General features: G+C 43.7%; 1 protein-coding gene across 3 annotated transcripts; it reads left to right on the top strand.

Annotated features, from left to right (window-relative positions):
- Positions 1-1,964: 1,964 nt before the first annotated feature.
- Positions 1,965-18,105, top strand: rffl (ring finger and FYVE-like domain containing E3 ubiquitin protein ligase). 3 transcript variants are annotated; one of them, XM_061720027.1, is made up of 9 exons: positions 1,965-2,008; positions 6,319-6,449; positions 8,071-8,289; positions 10,131-10,328; positions 10,522-10,758; positions 12,730-12,934; positions 14,349-14,369; positions 14,450-14,650; positions 16,408-18,105. In XM_061720027.1, exons 3-8 carry the CDS (start codon positions 8,110-8,112, stop codon positions 14,632-14,634), a joined length of 1,026 nt encoding a protein of 341 aa, XP_061576011.1. In that variant the 5' UTR covers positions 1,965-2,008; positions 6,319-6,449; positions 8,071-8,109; the 3' UTR covers positions 14,635-14,650; positions 16,408-18,105. The 3 variants fall into 3 exon arrangements, with proteins under 3 accessions (XP_061576011.1, XP_061576008.1, XP_061576009.1); XM_061720024.1 differs by having other exon boundaries at positions 14,346-14,369; XM_061720025.1 differs by having other exon boundaries at positions 14,346-14,369; positions 14,450-14,665.
- Positions 18,106-18,617: the final 512 nt, after the last annotated feature.

Raw genomic sequence — 18,617 nt, 5'->3', positions numbered from 1 at the left:
ATGTGATCATGAATCTTACATAGAACGGGGCGGGACTTTGATAAGCGTCAGCTTCTCCCGTACCCTTTTCGTCATGTGCTGAGTATGCAATGTATAATGTTCTGGAGATGAAATGTGTCTATATAAACATGCCGAAATAAACGAAATAAAAAAATAAATAAATAAAAAAAATACTGGAAATAGGAGAAGAAAGAACACGATCTGTGATGAAAAAAGTTACAAAAAAGGACTGAAAATCAAAGTCTTCATTTAAACCTGCATAGATAGATCTAGATCTAGATAGAATAGTGAACATTTTTACCGGAAACAGTGAAAACTTTACGAGAAATAGTGAAAACTATTAGCGGGAATTGTGAAAACTTTTACTTGAAATAGTGAAAACTATATTATATAATAATTAATTAATTAATTATATTATATAAAAAAGGAAAAAGAGAAAAAAAAATGAAAAGAAAAAAGAAAGAAAAAATAAAAAAAATAAAGAAAAAAAAGAAGAAAAAAAGAGAAAAAAATAAAGAAAAAAAGGAAAAAAAAGGGGAAAAAAAGAAAAGAGAAAAAAAAAAGAGATAAAAAAAGTAATATACTTGTGGAAGACCCTCCAGAATTTATAAGTGAATTAAATTCATGTGACCAGAATAAGTGAGAATATGTTTCAGGCCTTTGGCAAAAAGAACAATTAACATCTATATCGTTGTTAAATGTTGATAAATATTGTTTTGCAGGGTAGAATTAGTGTATCAATTTAAAAGAGATCTCTGACTTTATTTGTTAGAAAGAATCTTTGTGGTAACGACCAAACTCTTGTCCTCAGATCGTTACCTGATCGTTATCTGATAATTACCTGATCGTTATCAGATCGTTACCTGATCGTAGGGTTGCCACCCGTCCCGTAAAGTACGCAATTGTCCTTTATTTGAGAAAAAAATGTTGCGTCCCGTATTGAACTAATACGGGACACGATTTGTCCCATATTTTCCTTAACGCCCCAAACACACGTCTGTCACACACACATCAACACTAAAATACACACGTCTGTCACACACACATCAACACTAAAATACACACGTCTGTCACACACACATCAACGCTAAATTTATCAATAATGAACTAAATAAAACACAGGAAACATTAAGGCCAGAAAAATGTTTGTGCGGGACAACAGGACCTGCTGCGTCTGTGCCAGATCTTTATGTGTGTGTGTGTGTGTGTGTGTGTGTGTGTGCCAGACAGCCGGGAGGACTATCTTGCTTTGCATCTAATAAGACTAGGTAATATATTAGTTTCACCTTTTAAGTTGAATTATTGAAATAAATGAACTTTTACACCATATTTTAGTTGAATTATTGAAATAAATTAACTTCTACACCATATTCTAGTTGAATTACTGAAATAAATTAACTTTTACCCATATTCTAGTTGAATTATTGAATATTCTAGTTGAATTATTGAAATAAATTAACTTCTACACCATATTTTAGTTGAATTACTGAAATAAATTAACTTTTACACCATATTCTAGTTGAATTACTGAAATAAATTAACTTTTACACCATATTCTAGTTGAATTATTGAAATAAATTAACTTACCATATTCTTCACCTGTAGGCTATATTATACATCTGGACTGATGTGGACATACATACATAGGAGGATATTTCAGTTACTGGTATGGTTGGCTTTCTATACAGTCATGCAAGTTCAACGCTATTAAAGCACTTTAAACTTTAAATCAAAGCGTTTTGTTTTTTCATAGAAAATAAACACATTTTTATGCAGTTTAGAAGTTTTGGGGCTTTTTTTTGGCTCTTGTGCGGCTGAAATCGGGCCGTCCCGTTATTTCTATTTCTGAAAGGTGGCAACCCTACCTGCTCGTTACCTGATAATTACCTGGTCGTTACTTCACCTGATCGTTACTTCACCTGCCGTCACGTGACTGTGCTGTGTCTCCGCCGGTGACGTAGCGGTGACGTAGCGGTCACGTGTGCGGCTTTAGCTCCGTCACCAACAGGTAAGTTTTTGTGTCGACGTTTTAAAGTGGTTAAACTGCCGTTAAATCGCGGCTGAAAGCGCGGAGCCGCGTCGGTTTGACCCGGTTTAAACCGGTCCGGACTGGTTTCCGGGCCGGTTGTTGCCGGTTCGTGCTGTTATTGTCGTGTTTTTAAACTTCCGCAGCTAGCCTAGCCGCTAACAGGGACTTTCCAGACTTTCAACAACAAACTTCCTGCAACTTTACGATCCGGAAAAACTGAAAAACCTGTTTGTTCCGTCAATATTTAGACGTGTTTTCTCAGTCGGCTGCTGTTTAGAACTTAATTATCCGACAAACTTGTGAATCTTCGTCAGTTTTGAGTGTTTAAATATTGTTTTATTTATTAAACTCGAATCCTATCAAGTGGAAACTAAAGCCGAATCAAAGAGGAGGTTTAATTACGTCGGAAAGTGTTAATCTGTTGTTTAATTTAGTTCTTTTTTACTTAATATCAGATAGAAAATTTTAAATGTGACAAGTTTTACATGAAGTCTGGTGGAAAACTGAGCTGCTGCTGCAAACTCTGATTAAACTGGTTTAAACTGGTTTCTCTCTCAAATTAAACTGGTTTTCTCTCAAATTAAACTGGTTTCAGTGGGACACGCCTGCTTTAATCTCAGATTAAACTGGTTTCTCTCAGATTAAACTGGTTTCTCTCAGATTAAACTGGTTTCTCTCTCAGATTAAACTGGTTTCTCTCAGATTAAACTGGTTTCTCTCTCAGATTAAACTGGTTTCTCTCAGATTAAACTGGTTTCTCTCAGATTAAACTGGCTTCTCTCTCAGATTAAACTGGTTTCCTCTCTGATTAAACTGGTTTCAGTGGGACACGCCTGCTTTAATCTCAGATTAAACTGGTTTCTCCCAGATTTAACTGGTTTCTCTCAGATTAAACCAGTTTAATCTCAGATTAAACTGGTTTAATCTCAGATTAAACCGGTTTCTCTCAGATTAAACCAGTTTAATCTCAGATTAAACTGGTTTAATCTCAGATTAAACTGGTTTCTCTCAGATTAAACTGGTTTCTCCCAGATTTAACTGGTTTCTCTCAGATTAAACCAGTTTAATCTCAGATTAAACTGGTTTCTCTCAGATTAAACCGGTTTAATCTCAGATTAAACTGGTTTCTCTCTGATTAAACTGGTTTCAGATTTGGTGATAGTGAAAAAAGTCAATTTTATTCCAGGATCTTGTGAAAACCGTTAAAGGCACTCTATGTAGTAACGCCACTATGGACCACAGGGATCACGGCGCTTTCTAAAGTTTAAATGTTGTAATTGTTTCATAAATGTGTAAATCAGGCTCCGTTTCCACGTAGAAAAAACAGTTTTCCTGCGTTTTGGCCGTTTGTTTACACGAAAACAAAGTTCACAGTCAGTAATATTTACAGTAAATCAGTTTTTAAGAGAAAATTTAGACTCTTATTTAATTTGTTTTCTTGAGATGATTAGTTTTAGATGACGGGTTTGTCTATTATTTGTTGTTTGGGCTTTTATGTTTTGATTTTAGTTTTGTGTGCTTTTTAATTGGGATTGTACTGTATGTGTTGCAGTGTTGAAAAAATAGATTTTCTGATTCTAAATCGATTCTCATATAAATTCCTAAAAATCGACTCGTATGTCTAAAGATCGATTATTTTTTTTAAATTTTTTTTTTGTTCATCATTGCATTACAACTTTTGGTATTTTTTTGTTTATGCCCAAAAAAGGAATATTTTGTTGGACACCAGAATAACTGGTGCCATGTGTTTGCCTTTAAATATGTTTAAAGGTATGAAAACATTAAAGTTTTCATTTATAATTGCATAAATTGTCTATATTTCATTATATACTGTCTTGGGGTTATATTTGCATAAAATGCTAAAATTCAAATTCTCAAAAATTAAAAAAACGAAAAACAAAATGTAAAAAATTAAAACGGAATATGTTAAAAACTAAAACTGATTTCCTGCGTCTTTGTTTCCTCCCTGGATCTGTTTGGTAATTTGTCTTATTTGTTTGCTTGTTGCTCTGTTCCTTATGATTTTGGAGTTCCCTGTGAGCTAAGGAGTTTTTTGTACATCTCTCTGTGCCCCTGGGGAAGTTTTTTGTGTTTTACAAATTAAACTACGACGTGTTTTTGGCCAAAGTTGAACACTGTCTGGTATTGTGCGCTTGGGTTCAGAAAAGAAATCCATAACACATACCTAGTTATTAATGTTTTTAACATACATTAATGATTAAATCGTTTTATAATTGTATTTAACAATACAGACAGTTGATGTGTGTTTATTATAAGATAACGAGACGGCGGCTGAAGAATCGTTTGTGCTGGTGGGGAAGGAAGCGTGGCTAACAGAGAGCTAACAACAGCTAGGCTACGCTCAGATAAACGCTCTGAAAGTTTTAAAAACAAAGAAAAGCTGTGGGAGAAAAGTGACTGTAGTGTTTTGTAAATGATTATCCGTTACTCGTTAATCATCTTTTGGTCACTTTATTGACTCGGTAACAACAACGGGAGGACGGACTGCTGTTTTGCGGGCTGGTGTTACGGTCTAAAGGGTCCCTCTCTGAACAACCACACTTGGTTCCTACGCTCGGCTAACATCATTACATCACAGTGACAGAAAACTATAACAGCCGTGATGAAAAGCTGCCGCTATTCATTTATGCTGTTGAGAATTCTGGTTAAGCCAAAATGTATTTTAATTTTCTTATTGATTGTGAGTTTGACTGGATGTCATTCAACTTCTGAACCGAGTAGGTAAACTACCTCCTTTTGAAATGAAATGTATTTATTTTTGTTATTGCACTATTCTGCACTTTTTGTTTTAGTTTACAATTTCATGTTTCTACATTTTGTGCTGATAAACTTTGTTTTGATCCAATGATGAAGTCAGTGAAAAAAAAAAAAATGTCCATGTTGGAGAAAATGGACAACACGTTTTTTTACTTAATTTACTTTACTTTTTTACTTAATTCATTGCCAAAATGTTCTGATCGGGCAAAAGTATCGGAAATGTATCGGGAGCCAAAAAAGTGATTGGATCGGGAAAAATCGGGTGTTTGGGAGCTAAAAAATCCTGATCGGGACAAACCCTAATTAGACGCTATACAAATTGAATTGAATTTAAATCTTAACATTTTAAATGTGCTTTCTTTCTAATCGAAAGGATCGTAGGGCTGTCTTTTCTTTTTTTTTGTCCATGTTTTTACATTATATTTTATTTTATTTATTTAAAGGTTTAGTATTTTGCATCTGCGGTCCCTGGACTGGTGTAAAATAGTCAACCTAAAAGAAAAATTATTAAGATATAATCAATAAAACATTTCCGAATAAGAAGGCTACATCAGAATAAAGATTAAAAGGTAAGAGACTAAGCTAAAATACACAAACACACAGGTTAACATAAGCTCAACAACAGACAATTGCTACAAATGAAAACAGAAACAACATGAAGCAGCAACAGTAACATCAACTTTAATAACACGAGACACAGTAACACACTAACAGGCCAAATACAAATAAGACAAAAGCACTAAACACAGAATAAAAAGCCACAGTGTAACTAGACCGGGGCTCGTCAACCCGCGGCTCTTTAGCGCCGCCCTAGTGGCTCCTGGAGCTTTTTCAAAAATGTTTGAACTTTTTTTCTCTTTTTCTTTTTTTTCTTCCTTTTTTCTCTTTTTTTCTTTTTCCTTTTTCTCTTTTTTTCTTCTTTTTTCCTTTTTCCTTTTTTAATCTCGAAATTTTGACTTTTTTCTCGACATTTCGACTTTTTTTTCTTGACATTTCAACTTTTTTTCTCGACATTTCAACTTTTTTCTAAACATTTCAACTTTTTTCTCAACATTTTGACTTTTTTCTCGACATTTCCACTTTTTTCTCCAAGTGCATAATGAAAAATAAATCTCCGCCCAGTTCTAACTAATATAGAAACATGCAGCATGTGTTTCTTCATTCTAAGGCTGATACAAGACTTTTCATTTTTTGCAGCTCCAGACATATTTGTTTTTTGTGTTTTTGGTCCAATATGGCTGTAAAACATTTCTGGTTGCCGACCCCTGATCTAGACAAACTAATAGGCAACATGACAGGAAAATAAAGCGCTAAAATTTAATGTTGACAGCCTTGGCCACTAATTAACCACTTTTTTAGATAAAATTTAAAAGAAGCATAATTTTATTGGTTTCTAATCTCAGTTAGTATGAAGTTCCACTCACGAGCAGCCCCGATTGAAAATGCTTGAAAATACATTATAGGCTTGCTATAAAACATGTTTGTGATCTTCTTTTGCCTCGTTATCTTAGCTGACGCCGTGATTGAGGAGGAGCCTTGGGAAAACCTGCAGAATCAGAGTGTCCGGCTCGTCGTCCGTCGTCTCTGTGGATGATAATTACGGAGGAACTGGGCGATTCCTGGCGTCAGATCCGAGCCAGAGGTGAGAGTCACCGATCCGCACCGATCAAACCTCAGCACACGCACTTTTCTGTCCAGACATTCAGGCCCCGTTTCCACGGAGCAAAAACGCTCGTGTTTTCATGCGTTTTGGCCATTCGTTTAATCCAGGGCTCGTCAACCCGCAGCTCTTTAGCGCCGCCCTAGTGGCTCCTGGAGCTTTTTCAAAAATGTTTGACCTTTTTTTTCCTTTTTTTTTCTTCTGTTTTTTTTTTTTTTTCTTTTTTCTTTTTTTGTCTTTATTTTTCTTTTTTCCTTTCCTTTTTAATCTCAACATTTCGACTATTTTCTCGACATTTCGACTATTTTCTCGACATTTCGACTTTTTTCTCAAGATTGTAGCCTACTTCAACATTAATCTTGACATTTCGACTTTTTTCTCCAAATTTTGACTTTTTTCTCGAAGTGCATAGTGAAAAAGAAAATCTTCCTCCTCTAAAATATTTTTATTTTTCTCCTTCCTGGCCCTAATACTCTTCCATAGATTTGCGTAACAAAAAGAGTCATGTGGAAAGACTAGCATGCTACATTTGCAGCCGAGGACCCAGTTCTAAGTAATATAGAAACATGCAGCATGTGTTCCTTCATTATAATTCTGATACAAGACTTTTCATTTTTTGCGGCTCCAGACATATTTGTTTTTTGTGTTTTTGGTCCAATATGGATCGTAAACATTTTGGGTTGCCGATCCTTGGTTTACACGAAAACGAAGCTCAAAGTCTCCAAAAACGATCATTTCTGAAAACTCCGGTCAAAGTGGAGATTTTTAAAACCTCCGTCTTCACGTTTGCTTGTAAACGGAGAGAAACTGACATTTATTCTTCAGAACGTCACATTATGAGACAGAAACGTCACCAGCGTCATGAGTGACACCTGTGGTTACAATTAGTTTGTAACCGTCAATATTTTCTTGTATTTCACCTGTTTTATATTCTAACGTCACACTTAAAAGTAACTCCACTTCTCTGTCACTCCAAACCAAAGACTCTGGTTCATCTTGGAAGTAACTGGAAGTTACTCGTGTCATTTGTTGATGTTTTTTTCCAGGATTCTGATTGGCTAGCATGACTTTATCTTCTCGTTACACTGCCCCCTGTAGGTTTGGCTGCTCATAGCACCTTAACAGATATTTATGCAGGTTCCTGGAAATGATGGGATTTTTCAAAACGTAGAGGGGGAAATATCCGTTTTTGTAAATACCTGGCTGTGTGTAAACGTGGCCTCAGAATAATAACTCATTTGTTGGTGTCTCATTGCAGTCTGCATCCCTGTATCTGTACTGCATCCTGCGACGACACGCATTACTTTTCTCAGTCAAAAGTGTTACCGTGGCGACGATAGACGCCAAAAAGTGCGCCCACCCTTCATCTGATTGGTGGAAAAAAGATAGTTCCTACTTTCTGCTATATTTTTTGAATGGTTTGACATAAAGAGTCATGGTGGTGTCAACAGACTCGGTATTGAGTCCTTGACCTTTTGTTGGTGAAAATTGCACGCACAAGGGCCCGTTCATCGCTGCTTGCAGCTTTAATTCTGTAGAACTTTAAGCCTGAATGAATCCCGCTGGTATGTGACGTTGGTCCCGGTCTCCCCGTGTCCACCAGGGGGCGGGCTAGCGCCAGCGCCGCCGCGGCGTGGGCAGCATGTTTGCGTCCTGCTGTAACTGGATCTGCCTGGACTCTGCTGACGTGGACGTGTCGCCCGGCGGCGGCGACCGCCCGCCGCGCTCCTACACCAACTCTGCCTTCAGCAGCCAGCCCACGCCCCCGCCCCAGCACGCCTGCCGCGCCTGCGGGGGCCGGCTGGACACGCCCAACAAGAAGGTAATAACCCCACCCACCCCGCCGGCCGGCCGGCCGGGGGGACGACTCCTGCAGCTGTTACCATGACGACGGCAAGGAGGTTGCAGCTGGAAGGGAAGGAAGCATGGAAGGAGGAAGGGAAGGAGGAAGAAAGACAAGGAATCATGGAAGGAAGGAAGGAAAGGAAGGAAGCAAAGAAGGAGGATGGCAAGAAAGAATGGAAGGAGGAAGGGAAGGAAGGAAGAAAGATAAGGAATCATGGAAGGAAGGAAGGAAAGAAGGAAAGGAAGGAAGCATGGAAAGAAGGAAGGAAGCAAGGAAGGAGGAAGGGAAAGAAGGAGGAAGAAAAGGAGGAAGGAAAGGAAGCATGGAAGGAGGAAGGGAAGGAGGAAGGAAGCATGAAAGGAGGAAGGGAAGGAAGGAAAGAGAGAATGGAAGGAGGAAGCGAAGGAAGAAGGGAAGGAAGACTGTTGCCGTGGAAACGTGATACCGAGACTGATGCTGCATTTTCCAATCTTGTGGCTTCTCAAAATGACGTGTCGTCACTGATCAGATACTTTAACCCGATTATTCAGAATTAATGTGAAATAGTGGGCGTGGCCTCCGGGATCAGCACAGATAAACCTGATAAACTCACATGTATGACTTTATAAACTCATAAAACAGAACAGAGGGAGAGGGAGGACGTTTAAACGGCAGACTCAGACTGATGCTGCTCAAAGGTGCTCGTCTCCGGGGACGAAACTGGAACACGGCGTCTCTGAGGTCGTCAACCTCCGGTCCGAGGTCGTCCACCTCTGGTCTGAGGTCGTGCGTTTTTCGTGCGTGCGTGAGTTTTTCCGTGCGTGCGGTTTTTCGAGCGTGCGTGTGTTTTTCTTGCGTGCCCGCGTTTTTTCGTGCGTGGGTTCTTTCCTGCATGCGTGTGTTTTTCCGTGCGTTTTTTCTTTCGTGAATGCGTGCGTTTTTTCGAGCGTTTTTTCTTTCGTGCATGCGTGCGTTCTTTCGTGCATGCGTGCGTTTTTGCGTGCGTGCGTTTCGTGCGTGCGTGCGTTTTTTTCGTGCGTGCGTACGTGCCTGCGTTTTTTCGTTTGTTTTTTCGAGCGTGCGTGCGTTCTTTCGTGCGTGCGTTTTTTTGTGCGTGCGTGTGTTCTTTCGTGCGTGCGTGTGTTCTTTCGTGCGTGCGTGTGTTTTTTCGTGCGTAAGTTTTTGCGTGCGTGCGTTTTTTGTGCGTGCATGCGTTTTTTCGTGCGTGTGTGCGTTTTTTCGTGCGTGCGTGCGTGCGTTCTTTCGTGCGTGTGTGTTCTTTCGTGCGTGTGTGAGTTCTTTCGTGCGTGCGTGCGTTCTTTCGTGCGTGCGTGCGTTCGTGCGTGCGTGCGTTCTTGCGTGCTTGCATATTTTTCGTGCGTGCGTTCTTGCGTGCTTGCATATTTTTCGTGCGTGCCTTCTTTCGTGCATGCGTGCGTGCGTTCTTTCGTGCGTGCGTGCGTGCGTTTTTTCGTGCATGCGTGCGTTTTTTCGTGCATGCGTGCGTTTTTATCGTGCGTACGTTTTTGCGTGCGTGCGTGCGTTTTTGCGTGCGTGCGTGCGTTTTTTCGTGCGTGCGTTCTTTTGAGTTTTTTCACAAAATTTTTACTTTTTCTTGACATTTCGACTTTTTTTTTCAAAATTTTAACTTTATTCGTGTTGTCTTTTGTGCGTTTTTTCGTGTGTTTTTTTTTACTTTTTTCACAAAATTTTGACTTTTTTTCTCGGCATTTCGACTTCTTCTGTGCGTGCGTTAGATCCCCTCCTCTCTCTCTGCCCTTTAGCACGTGTGCGTGGACTGTTGGTTGCTGGTTTGATTCCCTGCCTCTGCCCTTTAGCACGTGTGCGTGGACTGCCAGCAGAGCTTCTGTGGCCGATGCTCGTCCCACCTGGAGCCCCGCCCCCGCCTCTGCCACACCTGCCAGCGTTTCCACGGCAACCTGCTGCAGCGGGCGGAGCTGATGAAGCTGAAGGTGAAGGAGCTGCGCGACTACCTGCACCTGCACCAGGTGTCCACGCACCTGTGCAGGGAGAAGGTGAGGAACCGTTGTCACGGTGACCGGTCGTCGTCACGGTGGCCCGTCGCCACCCCCCCCCTGAACCGGTACTTTCTACATCCTGTCCCCCCCCCCCGGTGTAACCGGTACTTCCGGTGTAACCGGTACTTCCTGTCCCCCGGTGTAACCGGTACTTCCTGTGTAACCGGTACTTTCTACTTCCTGTCCCCAGGAGGAGCTGGTGGAGCTGGTTCTGGGTCAACAGTCTCCGTCCGGCAGCTCGGCCCCCCAGACCCCGGAGTTTGATCCCCCGTCCTCGCCGCCGATGCCCGACATCCCCGACGCCCCCCCTCCCCCTCCCCCTCCTCCCCCGCCCACATCAGACCCCGCCCCGCCAGAGCCTGAAGCCCCGCCCACAACCACAGAGGGCCCCGCCCCCCCGGAGGACGACCTGCAGGACGAAGACCAGGTACGGTGAAAGGTTTTCCAATAACATTTTGGAAAGAGTTACGGTAACTAAATTTCTAGGTGTGATGATTGATGAAAATCTCTCCCCATCAGGATTTTTCAGCTCCCAGTCCAATCCCAATCACTTGAGTTTGAGTATCTATATGTATAGTGTTTGTAATGATCTATTATGAATAAAAGATCATTACAAACACTATACAGATCCTACTACTCCCATACCTGACCTGTTGTGTGGAAGTGTGGGGGAATAAATACGTATAAATCAATAATCCAACCCATCTATATCTTACAAAAAAAAGCAATTAGAATTGTAAACATTATCTTGCATCAACAAACCCGCTTTTCATTCAAAACAATACACTTAAATTGCAAGACATAGTTAATCTGAACACCACTGTGATAATATACAAGGCTTATTACAATTAACTTCCGGGCTGCAGGAACTGTTCAAGCCAAGAGAGAAACACGAGCTCAGGGGAACAGCAATGTTTGACACAACAGCAATAAGAACAAACACAAAGGGCAGATGTTTATCTGTTTTAGGAGTAAAACTGTGGAACTCATTAGATAATGACCTTAAACTAGCAAACTCAATAAAAGCATACAAGATATTATTTAAAGCAAAGGTAATGGACACAGAAAAACAAAGAAGAATGTACACATGCATGAGATAAAATGACAACCTAAATTGGTTTTGTTGGTTTCCTTAGCATCTTTTCACTTTCTGTTTTCAGAGCTATCATTATTATTACTATTACCATTATTAGTTATTACAGCTATTACAGCTATTATTATTATTATTTTGTATAGCCTCATGATACTTAATTTGTTCTTTTTTTATATTTTATTCTGTTAAAAGGTTACAAGATCATCTTTATGCTTCAAGCCCAGACCTTTTCAGTCAAACCTGTAAATGTTTATTATCTTGTTTGTTGATTTTTATGCTTGTGATTGACCGAAATAAATATTAACTAACTAACTATCTGCCGATCCCGATTTTTCCCGATCGATTCCTTTTTTTGGCTCCCGATAAATTTCCGATATTTTTGCCCGATCAGATACATTTTGGCAATGAATTAAAAAAAAAAAGATGATTAAAACTAAATTATCCCAAGTTTCTTTTCTTGTCCATTGGAGAACAACATGGACATTTATTTCAACAAAGCTTATCAGCTCTGGTGCCACACAATATAAAAACATGAAACTCTAAACTAAAACAAAAAGGCAGAATAGTGCAATAACAAAAACTAGACAATTTCCTCGCAGAAATTTCTAGAGTGCCACGGCGGGCTGCTGCACATTTGTGTACATTGTTTGATTTTGCAAGCAGTGAAGGACTCGCATATCGGCCAATCAGAAGAAGGGGCGGGGCTAATTTGCACCAATGAAGGTCAAGGACTCGATACTGAGTCCAATGACACCACCCATGACTCTGTATGTCAAACCATTCAAAAGGTATTGGACTATAACATATCAACCAATTAGAAGAAGGGGCGGGGCTAATTTGTATATATAATATACAAATGTAAATATTTATATGTATAATAATAATAATATACATATATATCCCATGAACCGGTTCCCAGCAGGACTGATGATCATCTAAGGTCAAAAGGTCAGGGTTCAGATTTCTCCATTTTCCAGGTTAAAGTATATGAAGTCTGTACTGACTGGGTCATGTGACCAGTTCTGGCTCAGTCTAATCAGTCAGCAGCTGAGCTCTGGTTGCTAGAGGCAACAAGAACCTCGAAATGAGGAAGGTTCCGGACTGGCTGTGAGAAAACTTTTTCCTTGTGACATGTTCTCAAATAACTCTGATTTGTGAGAAAACCGTAGCTCCTAGCTGAAAAATAAAGTTTTCCTCCGTTTTGAAGTTTGAATGACATTTCTGTGTTTCCTCTCCTCTCGTCTCGTTTCCTCTCCTCTCCTCTCGTCTCGTCTCGTCTCGTCTCCTCTCCTCCACCTGTTCCAGGTCTGGGACCCCGAGGACGCCCCGGTGTCGGGTCGCCGGGCGTCTCTGTCCGACCTGAGCGGCGTGGACGACATCGAGGAGCTCAGCGTCCGCCAGCTGAAGGAAATCCTCGCAAGGAACTTCGTCAACTACAAAGGCTGCTGTGAGAAGTGGGAGCTGATGGAGAGAGTGACCCGACTGTACCGGGACCAGCAGAACCTGCTGGGTGAGGAGGAGGGAGGGAGGGAGGGAGGGAGGGAAGGAAGGAAGGAAGGCAGGCAGGCAGGGAGAGAGTGACCCGACTGTACCGGGACCGGCAGAACCTGCTGGGTGAGGAAGAGGGGGAGGAGGGAGGGGGGGAGGGAGGGAAGAGATGGGAGGGAGGGAAGAGATGGGAGGGAGGGAGGGAGTGACCCGACTGTACCGGGACCAGCAGAACCTGCTGGGTGAGGAAGAGGGGGAGGAGGGAGGGGGGGAGGGAGGGAAGAGATGGGAGGGAGGGAAGAGATGGGAGGGAGGGAGGGAGTGACCTGACTGTACCGGGACCAGCAGAACCTGCTGGGTGAGGAAGAGGGAGGGAAGAGATGGAGGGAGGGTGCGTTCGTGCGTGCATGCGTGCGTTTTTTCGGGTGTGCGTGCGTTTTTACGAGCGTGCCTGCGTTTTTTCGTGCGTGCCTGCGTTTCTTCGAGCGTGCGTGCGGTTTTTTTGTGTGTGCGTGCGTTCTTTCGTGCATGTGTGCGTTTTTTTCGTGCGTGCGTGCGTTTTTTTCGTGCGTGCGTGCGTTTTTTCGTGCGTGCGTTTTTTTCGTGCATGCGTGCGTTTTTCGTGCGTACGTTTTTGCGTGCGTGCGTTCTTTAATGCGTGCGTGCGCACGTTTTTTGGTGTGTGCGTGCGTTTTTTCGTGCGTTTTTTTTCGTGCATGCGTGCGTTTTTTTGTGCGTGCGTTTTTTTGTGCATGCATGCGTTCTTTCGTGCATGCATGCGTTTTTTTGTGCATGCGTGCGTTTTTTTGTGTGTGCGTGCGTTTTTTTGTGCGTGCCTTCTTTCGTGCATGCGTGCATTCTTTCGTGCATGCGTGCGTTTTTTTGTGCGTGCGTGCGTTTTTTTGTGCGTGCCTTCTTTCGTGCGTGCGTGCGTTTTTTTGTGCATGCGTGCGTTCTTTCGTGCATGCGTGCGTTTTTTCGTGCATGCGTGCGTTATTCGTGCGTACGTTTTTGCGTGCGTGCGTTCTTTAATGCGTGCGTGTGCACGTTTTTTGGTGTGTGCATGCGTTTTTGCGTGCGTGCGTTTTTCCGTGCGTGCATGTGTTTTTTCGTGCATGCGTGCGTTTTTTCGTGCGTACGTTTTTGCGTGCATGCGTTTTTTTCGTGCGTGCGTTTTTTTGTGCGTGTGTGCGTTTTTTCGTGCGTGAGTTTCTCGACCTTTCAACTTTTTTTCAAAATTTCCACTTTTTTCGTGCGGTCTTTCGTGCCTTTTTTCACAAAATTTTGACTTTTTTTCTCGATATTTCGAGTTTATTCGTGCGTGCGTTTTTCATGTGTACTGAGGGAGGGAGGAAGGGAGGGAGGGAGGACATAAAGGGAATCTGACAATAAGTCTTTAAATCTTCATAATCGTGTCCTTGTTTGTGTTTCAGCAGCGAACTCCGTCAACGCTGCAGGTGAGTTCTCACCGACGTTCCTACGTCCTGATCAGAACCAGGTCTGTTCTGGTCTCACCCGACCCCCCTTGTCCCCCAAGACTCTGCAGGTCCGGGTCCGGGTCTGGAGGAGAACCTGTGCAGGATCTGCATGGACTCGCCCATCGACTGCGTGCTGCTGGAATGCGGTCACATGGTCACCTGCACCAAGTGCGGGAAGAGGATGAGCGAGTGTCCGATCTGTCGGCAGTACGTGATCCGCGCGGTGCACGTTTTCCGGTCCTGATCCGGTCCTGATCCAGGTAAACCAGAACCAGGTAAACCGGGCCGGCCGGCGGGCTGAACCAGCCTTTTAAAGGGGCCATGTTATGCTAACGCTAACCACCCCTCGTCTCATCTTTGATTCTGGAGCAGGTTCTTTATATCCGTGGGTCGGTTGGAACTCGGCTAACCTCTAGCTAATTTAGAGTCGGGGAGAGACTCCCGTGGAGTCGGGGAGAGACTCGAAATGTTTTGATGCAAGTATGAAGAAGATGTGACCTCCGACCTCCCGGGGTGACCTCTGACCTGCCGGGTTGACCTCTGACCTCCCGGGGTGACTTCCGACCTCCCGGGGTGACCTCTGACCTGCCGCTGCTCCAAAGACTTGACCGTGGAGACGTGGGACCACAACTCTGAACGGTCCGGTTTGTGCGGTCTGGTCTCTAACCTTAATATCCATGGGTCGGTTGGAACTCGGCTAACCTCTAGCTAATTTAGAGTCGGGGAGAGACTCCCTTGGAGTCGGGAAGGGAGAGACTCGTAGAGTCTGGAAGGGACTCCCGTAGAGTCGGGAAGGGAGAGACTCTCGTAGAGTCGGGAAGGGACTCCCGTAGAGTCGGGAAGGGACTCCCGTAGAGTCGGGAAGGGAGAGACTCCCGTGGAGTCAGGGAGAGACTCCCGTGGAGTCGGGTGGAGTCTCCCGTAGAGTCGGGGAGAGACTCCCGTAGAGTCGGGAAGGGAGAGACTCTCGTAGAGTCGGGAAGGGAGAGACTCTCGTAGAGTCGGGAAGGGACTCCCGTAGAGTCGGGAAGGGAGAGACTCTCGTGGAGTCGGGGAGAGACTCCCGTAGAGTCGGGAAGGGACTCCCGTAGAGTCGGGAAGGGAGAGACTCTCGTGGAGTCGGGGAGAGACTCCCGTGGAGTCGGGTGGAGTCTCCCGTAGAGTCGGGGAGAGACTCCCGTAGAGTCGGGAAGGGAGAGACTCCCGTAGAGTCGGGAAGGGAGAGACTCTCGTAGAGTCGGGAAGGGAGAGATTCTCGTGGAGTCGGGGAGAGACTCCCGTGGACTGCAGAGTTTGAAGACCAGGAACCTCAGAGTTCCTGCTTCAGTCCAGGGTTGGGTTTCCCCGTTTAAAGGAGCCGTCTGTAAGAAATGGCCAAAACTGGTACTGCAGTCACTTTCAAAATATTGTTGAGCGGCGTGTACCCTCCCCCTCCTCCCCCCGACCAGAGGTTGCCAGGTAGGCTGCAGAATGCAGCAGGAACGTAGGCTGCCATGGCTGCCATAATTAGAGCCGAGCTGGCAACCCGGATGCCGAAACAATACTGACTTGGTGATTGGGAGATAGGTGGAGGGTGGAGCTTCAGAAACAATACTGACTTGGTGATTGGGAGATAGGTGGAGGGTGGAGCTTCAGAAACAATACTGACTTGGTGATTGGGAGATAGGTGGAGGGTGGAGCTTCAGAAACAATACTGACTTGGTGATTGGGAGATAGGTGGAGGGTGGAGCTTCAACATAAACATCAGTTGAGGGCTGCAACTCCTCTTTTTAAACTGGAATATCCTGGCTTGAGTGCTGTTGTCAGTGACATAAGTATTTGAAATGAACATGATTTTTAAATGTCTGTTGACATATCGGGGTCATTTTATGATTTGTTTTATTATTGCTCTTACATACAGCTCCTTAGAACCTCGTAGGTGACTCCTCACAAACCTGTAACAGCATAACGTGGCCCCTTTAAACAGTTTCAACCGAATTTCCTGCAGAGTCTAACTGTGTCTCCTCTTCCTCCGCAGAGCCGAGCGTCTCCACGGCGACGACAACGACCTCTCCGAAGGGAACTCCTGCAGACACTCGTGTCCTTATCGTCTTAACTCGCCTTTTTCTAGTGTGATTGAAATGTTTTGATGCAAGTATGAAGAAGATGTGACCTCTGACCTCCCGGGGTGACCTCCGACCTCCCGGGGTGACCTCCGACCTCCCGGGGTGACCTCTGACCTGCCGCTGCTCCAAAGACTTGACCGTGGAGACGCTGCAGACGTGGGACCACAACTCTGAACGGTCCGGTTTGTGCGGTCTGGTCTCTAACCTTCACCGGCTGCAGCGACTCCTTCAGTTCTGTTTACACGCTGCCTTGGAGGCGACATCTCCGCGTCGTTTACCCAAACCTTCCCAGGTGTTAAGATGTTTTTCCCGCTTCTGTTCAAAGCTTTTAATCGGTTTGATTCCACGAAAGACGCCAGCGAGTCCAGCGGAACCGAACCTTTGACCTGTTTGGAGCCGAAAGAGACGAAAGATCCTGAGAAACTGATGAATAACTAATAAAATCACGGCCCTGGGACTTTATCCATCCCTCCATCATCCCTCCATCCCGGTCCAGACCTCCTCCTTCACGCGGACATAGACATTTATACGTAGACGCCTCATAGACTCACGCTGCCTGTTGGAGCTGACGTTCAGCGCGGCCGCCATCATCACTGCAAAACCTCCAAATCTTACCAGGAATATTTGTCTTATTTCTGGTTAAAATGTCTCATTTTTAGTCAAAAAATCTCATTACACTTAAAACAAGAGTCATTACCAGAAAAATAACTTATTTCACAATTTTCACCTGTTTCAAGTAAATTTTCACTTGAAATAAGTAGAAAAATCTGCCAGTGGAACAAGATCTATCTTCTCATTACAAGCAAAAAAATCTTTTTTTCTACTTATTTTAAGTGAAAATCTACTTGAAACAGGTGAAAATTGTTGTTTTCTGGTAATGACTCTTGTTTTAAGTGTAATGAGATTTTTTTTAAACTAAAAATGAGACGTTTTAACTAGAAATAAGACAAATATTCTTGTTAAGATTTAGAGTTTTTGCAGTGTTGGAAGGGTCTCTCCGACGCGCGGCCATCTTGGATGGGTCTCCACTTCAGTTCAATTTGTTGGAACAAATAGAGTTGACGAGGATCAAAGCTGCCGACTCCTGAACCGGGCCGGTTCTGGTTGGACCTCTGGAACCAGGAGGTTCTGGTTCTGGTTCTGGTCCTGGACGTGACGCCGGTGAGACGCGGCGGCCCGGATGACGGCCGGTTCCGGTTCCGGCCCGTCGATGAGCGGCCGCCCCGGTTCTGATCCGGACCCCCTGGACCCGGGTCGGGGGTTCCGGGTTCCCGGCAGAGCCGGATCTCCTGCTGGTTCTGGTTCTGGTTGTAAAAGTTATTTTCTTGTGAAAACGGATCACGATGTTTAATCTGTTCCCGTCTCGTCCTGATTGATTGATTGATGGATCAATAACTGCACTTTGATCAGAGTTAATTATGCAAACGCACTTCTGGACCCGCCAGAACCGGGTCCACGGGGAACAGAACGGTGAAGGGATCCGGAACCGACCGGTTCTGGCCGGTTCTGGTCGGGGACGAAGCTTTTTAACTCTTTCACAAACTTTGCTGAAGTTTGTTAAATAAAGTTTTATTTCCTGAGTTGTTTGGAATAAAAGGGATTCAGTCTGACGGGTCTCAGTTCTTCTGGTTCAGGTCCAGAATCCAGGACCGGTCCCTGTTTCAGGATCCAGGACCGGTCCCTGTTTCAGGATCCAGGACCGGTCCCTGTTTCAGGATCCAGGACCGGTCCCGGGTCCAGAATCCAGGACCGGTCCCTGTTTCAGGATCCAGGACCGGTCCCGGGTCCAGAATCCAGGACCGGTCCCTGTTTCAGGATCCAGGACCGGTCTGGTTTTCTGAATAAAGAAACTCACTGGAAAATAATAATCACCAAAAAACTAAAAATGTTACGATGCAAAAACGGCATCGGAACATTTTTCTTCTCTGCGTCCAAAACTCCATACTTTTGATTGATTGATTGATTTATTAGACAATCTTTAAAGAAAAACATACATGAATATCTGCACTGCAGTCTCACATTAATGATAAAAGTTGTCGAAGATTAAAACACAATAAAGCCATCGCGGTCCAGGATGTTTATAAAAGCTGACGAAAAAAAGGATGTTAGTTTATTATTGGCT

This window comes from Cololabis saira, chromosome 4 (assembly GCF_033807715.1).
Source record: "Cololabis saira isolate AMF1-May2022 chromosome 4, fColSai1.1, whole genome shotgun sequence".
NCBI classification, from domain to species: Eukaryota; Metazoa; Chordata; class Actinopteri; order Beloniformes; family Belonidae; genus Cololabis; species Cololabis saira.
The sequence above is the reverse complement of the archived record's forward strand: the minus strand, read 5'-3'. Positions and strand labels throughout refer to the sequence as shown.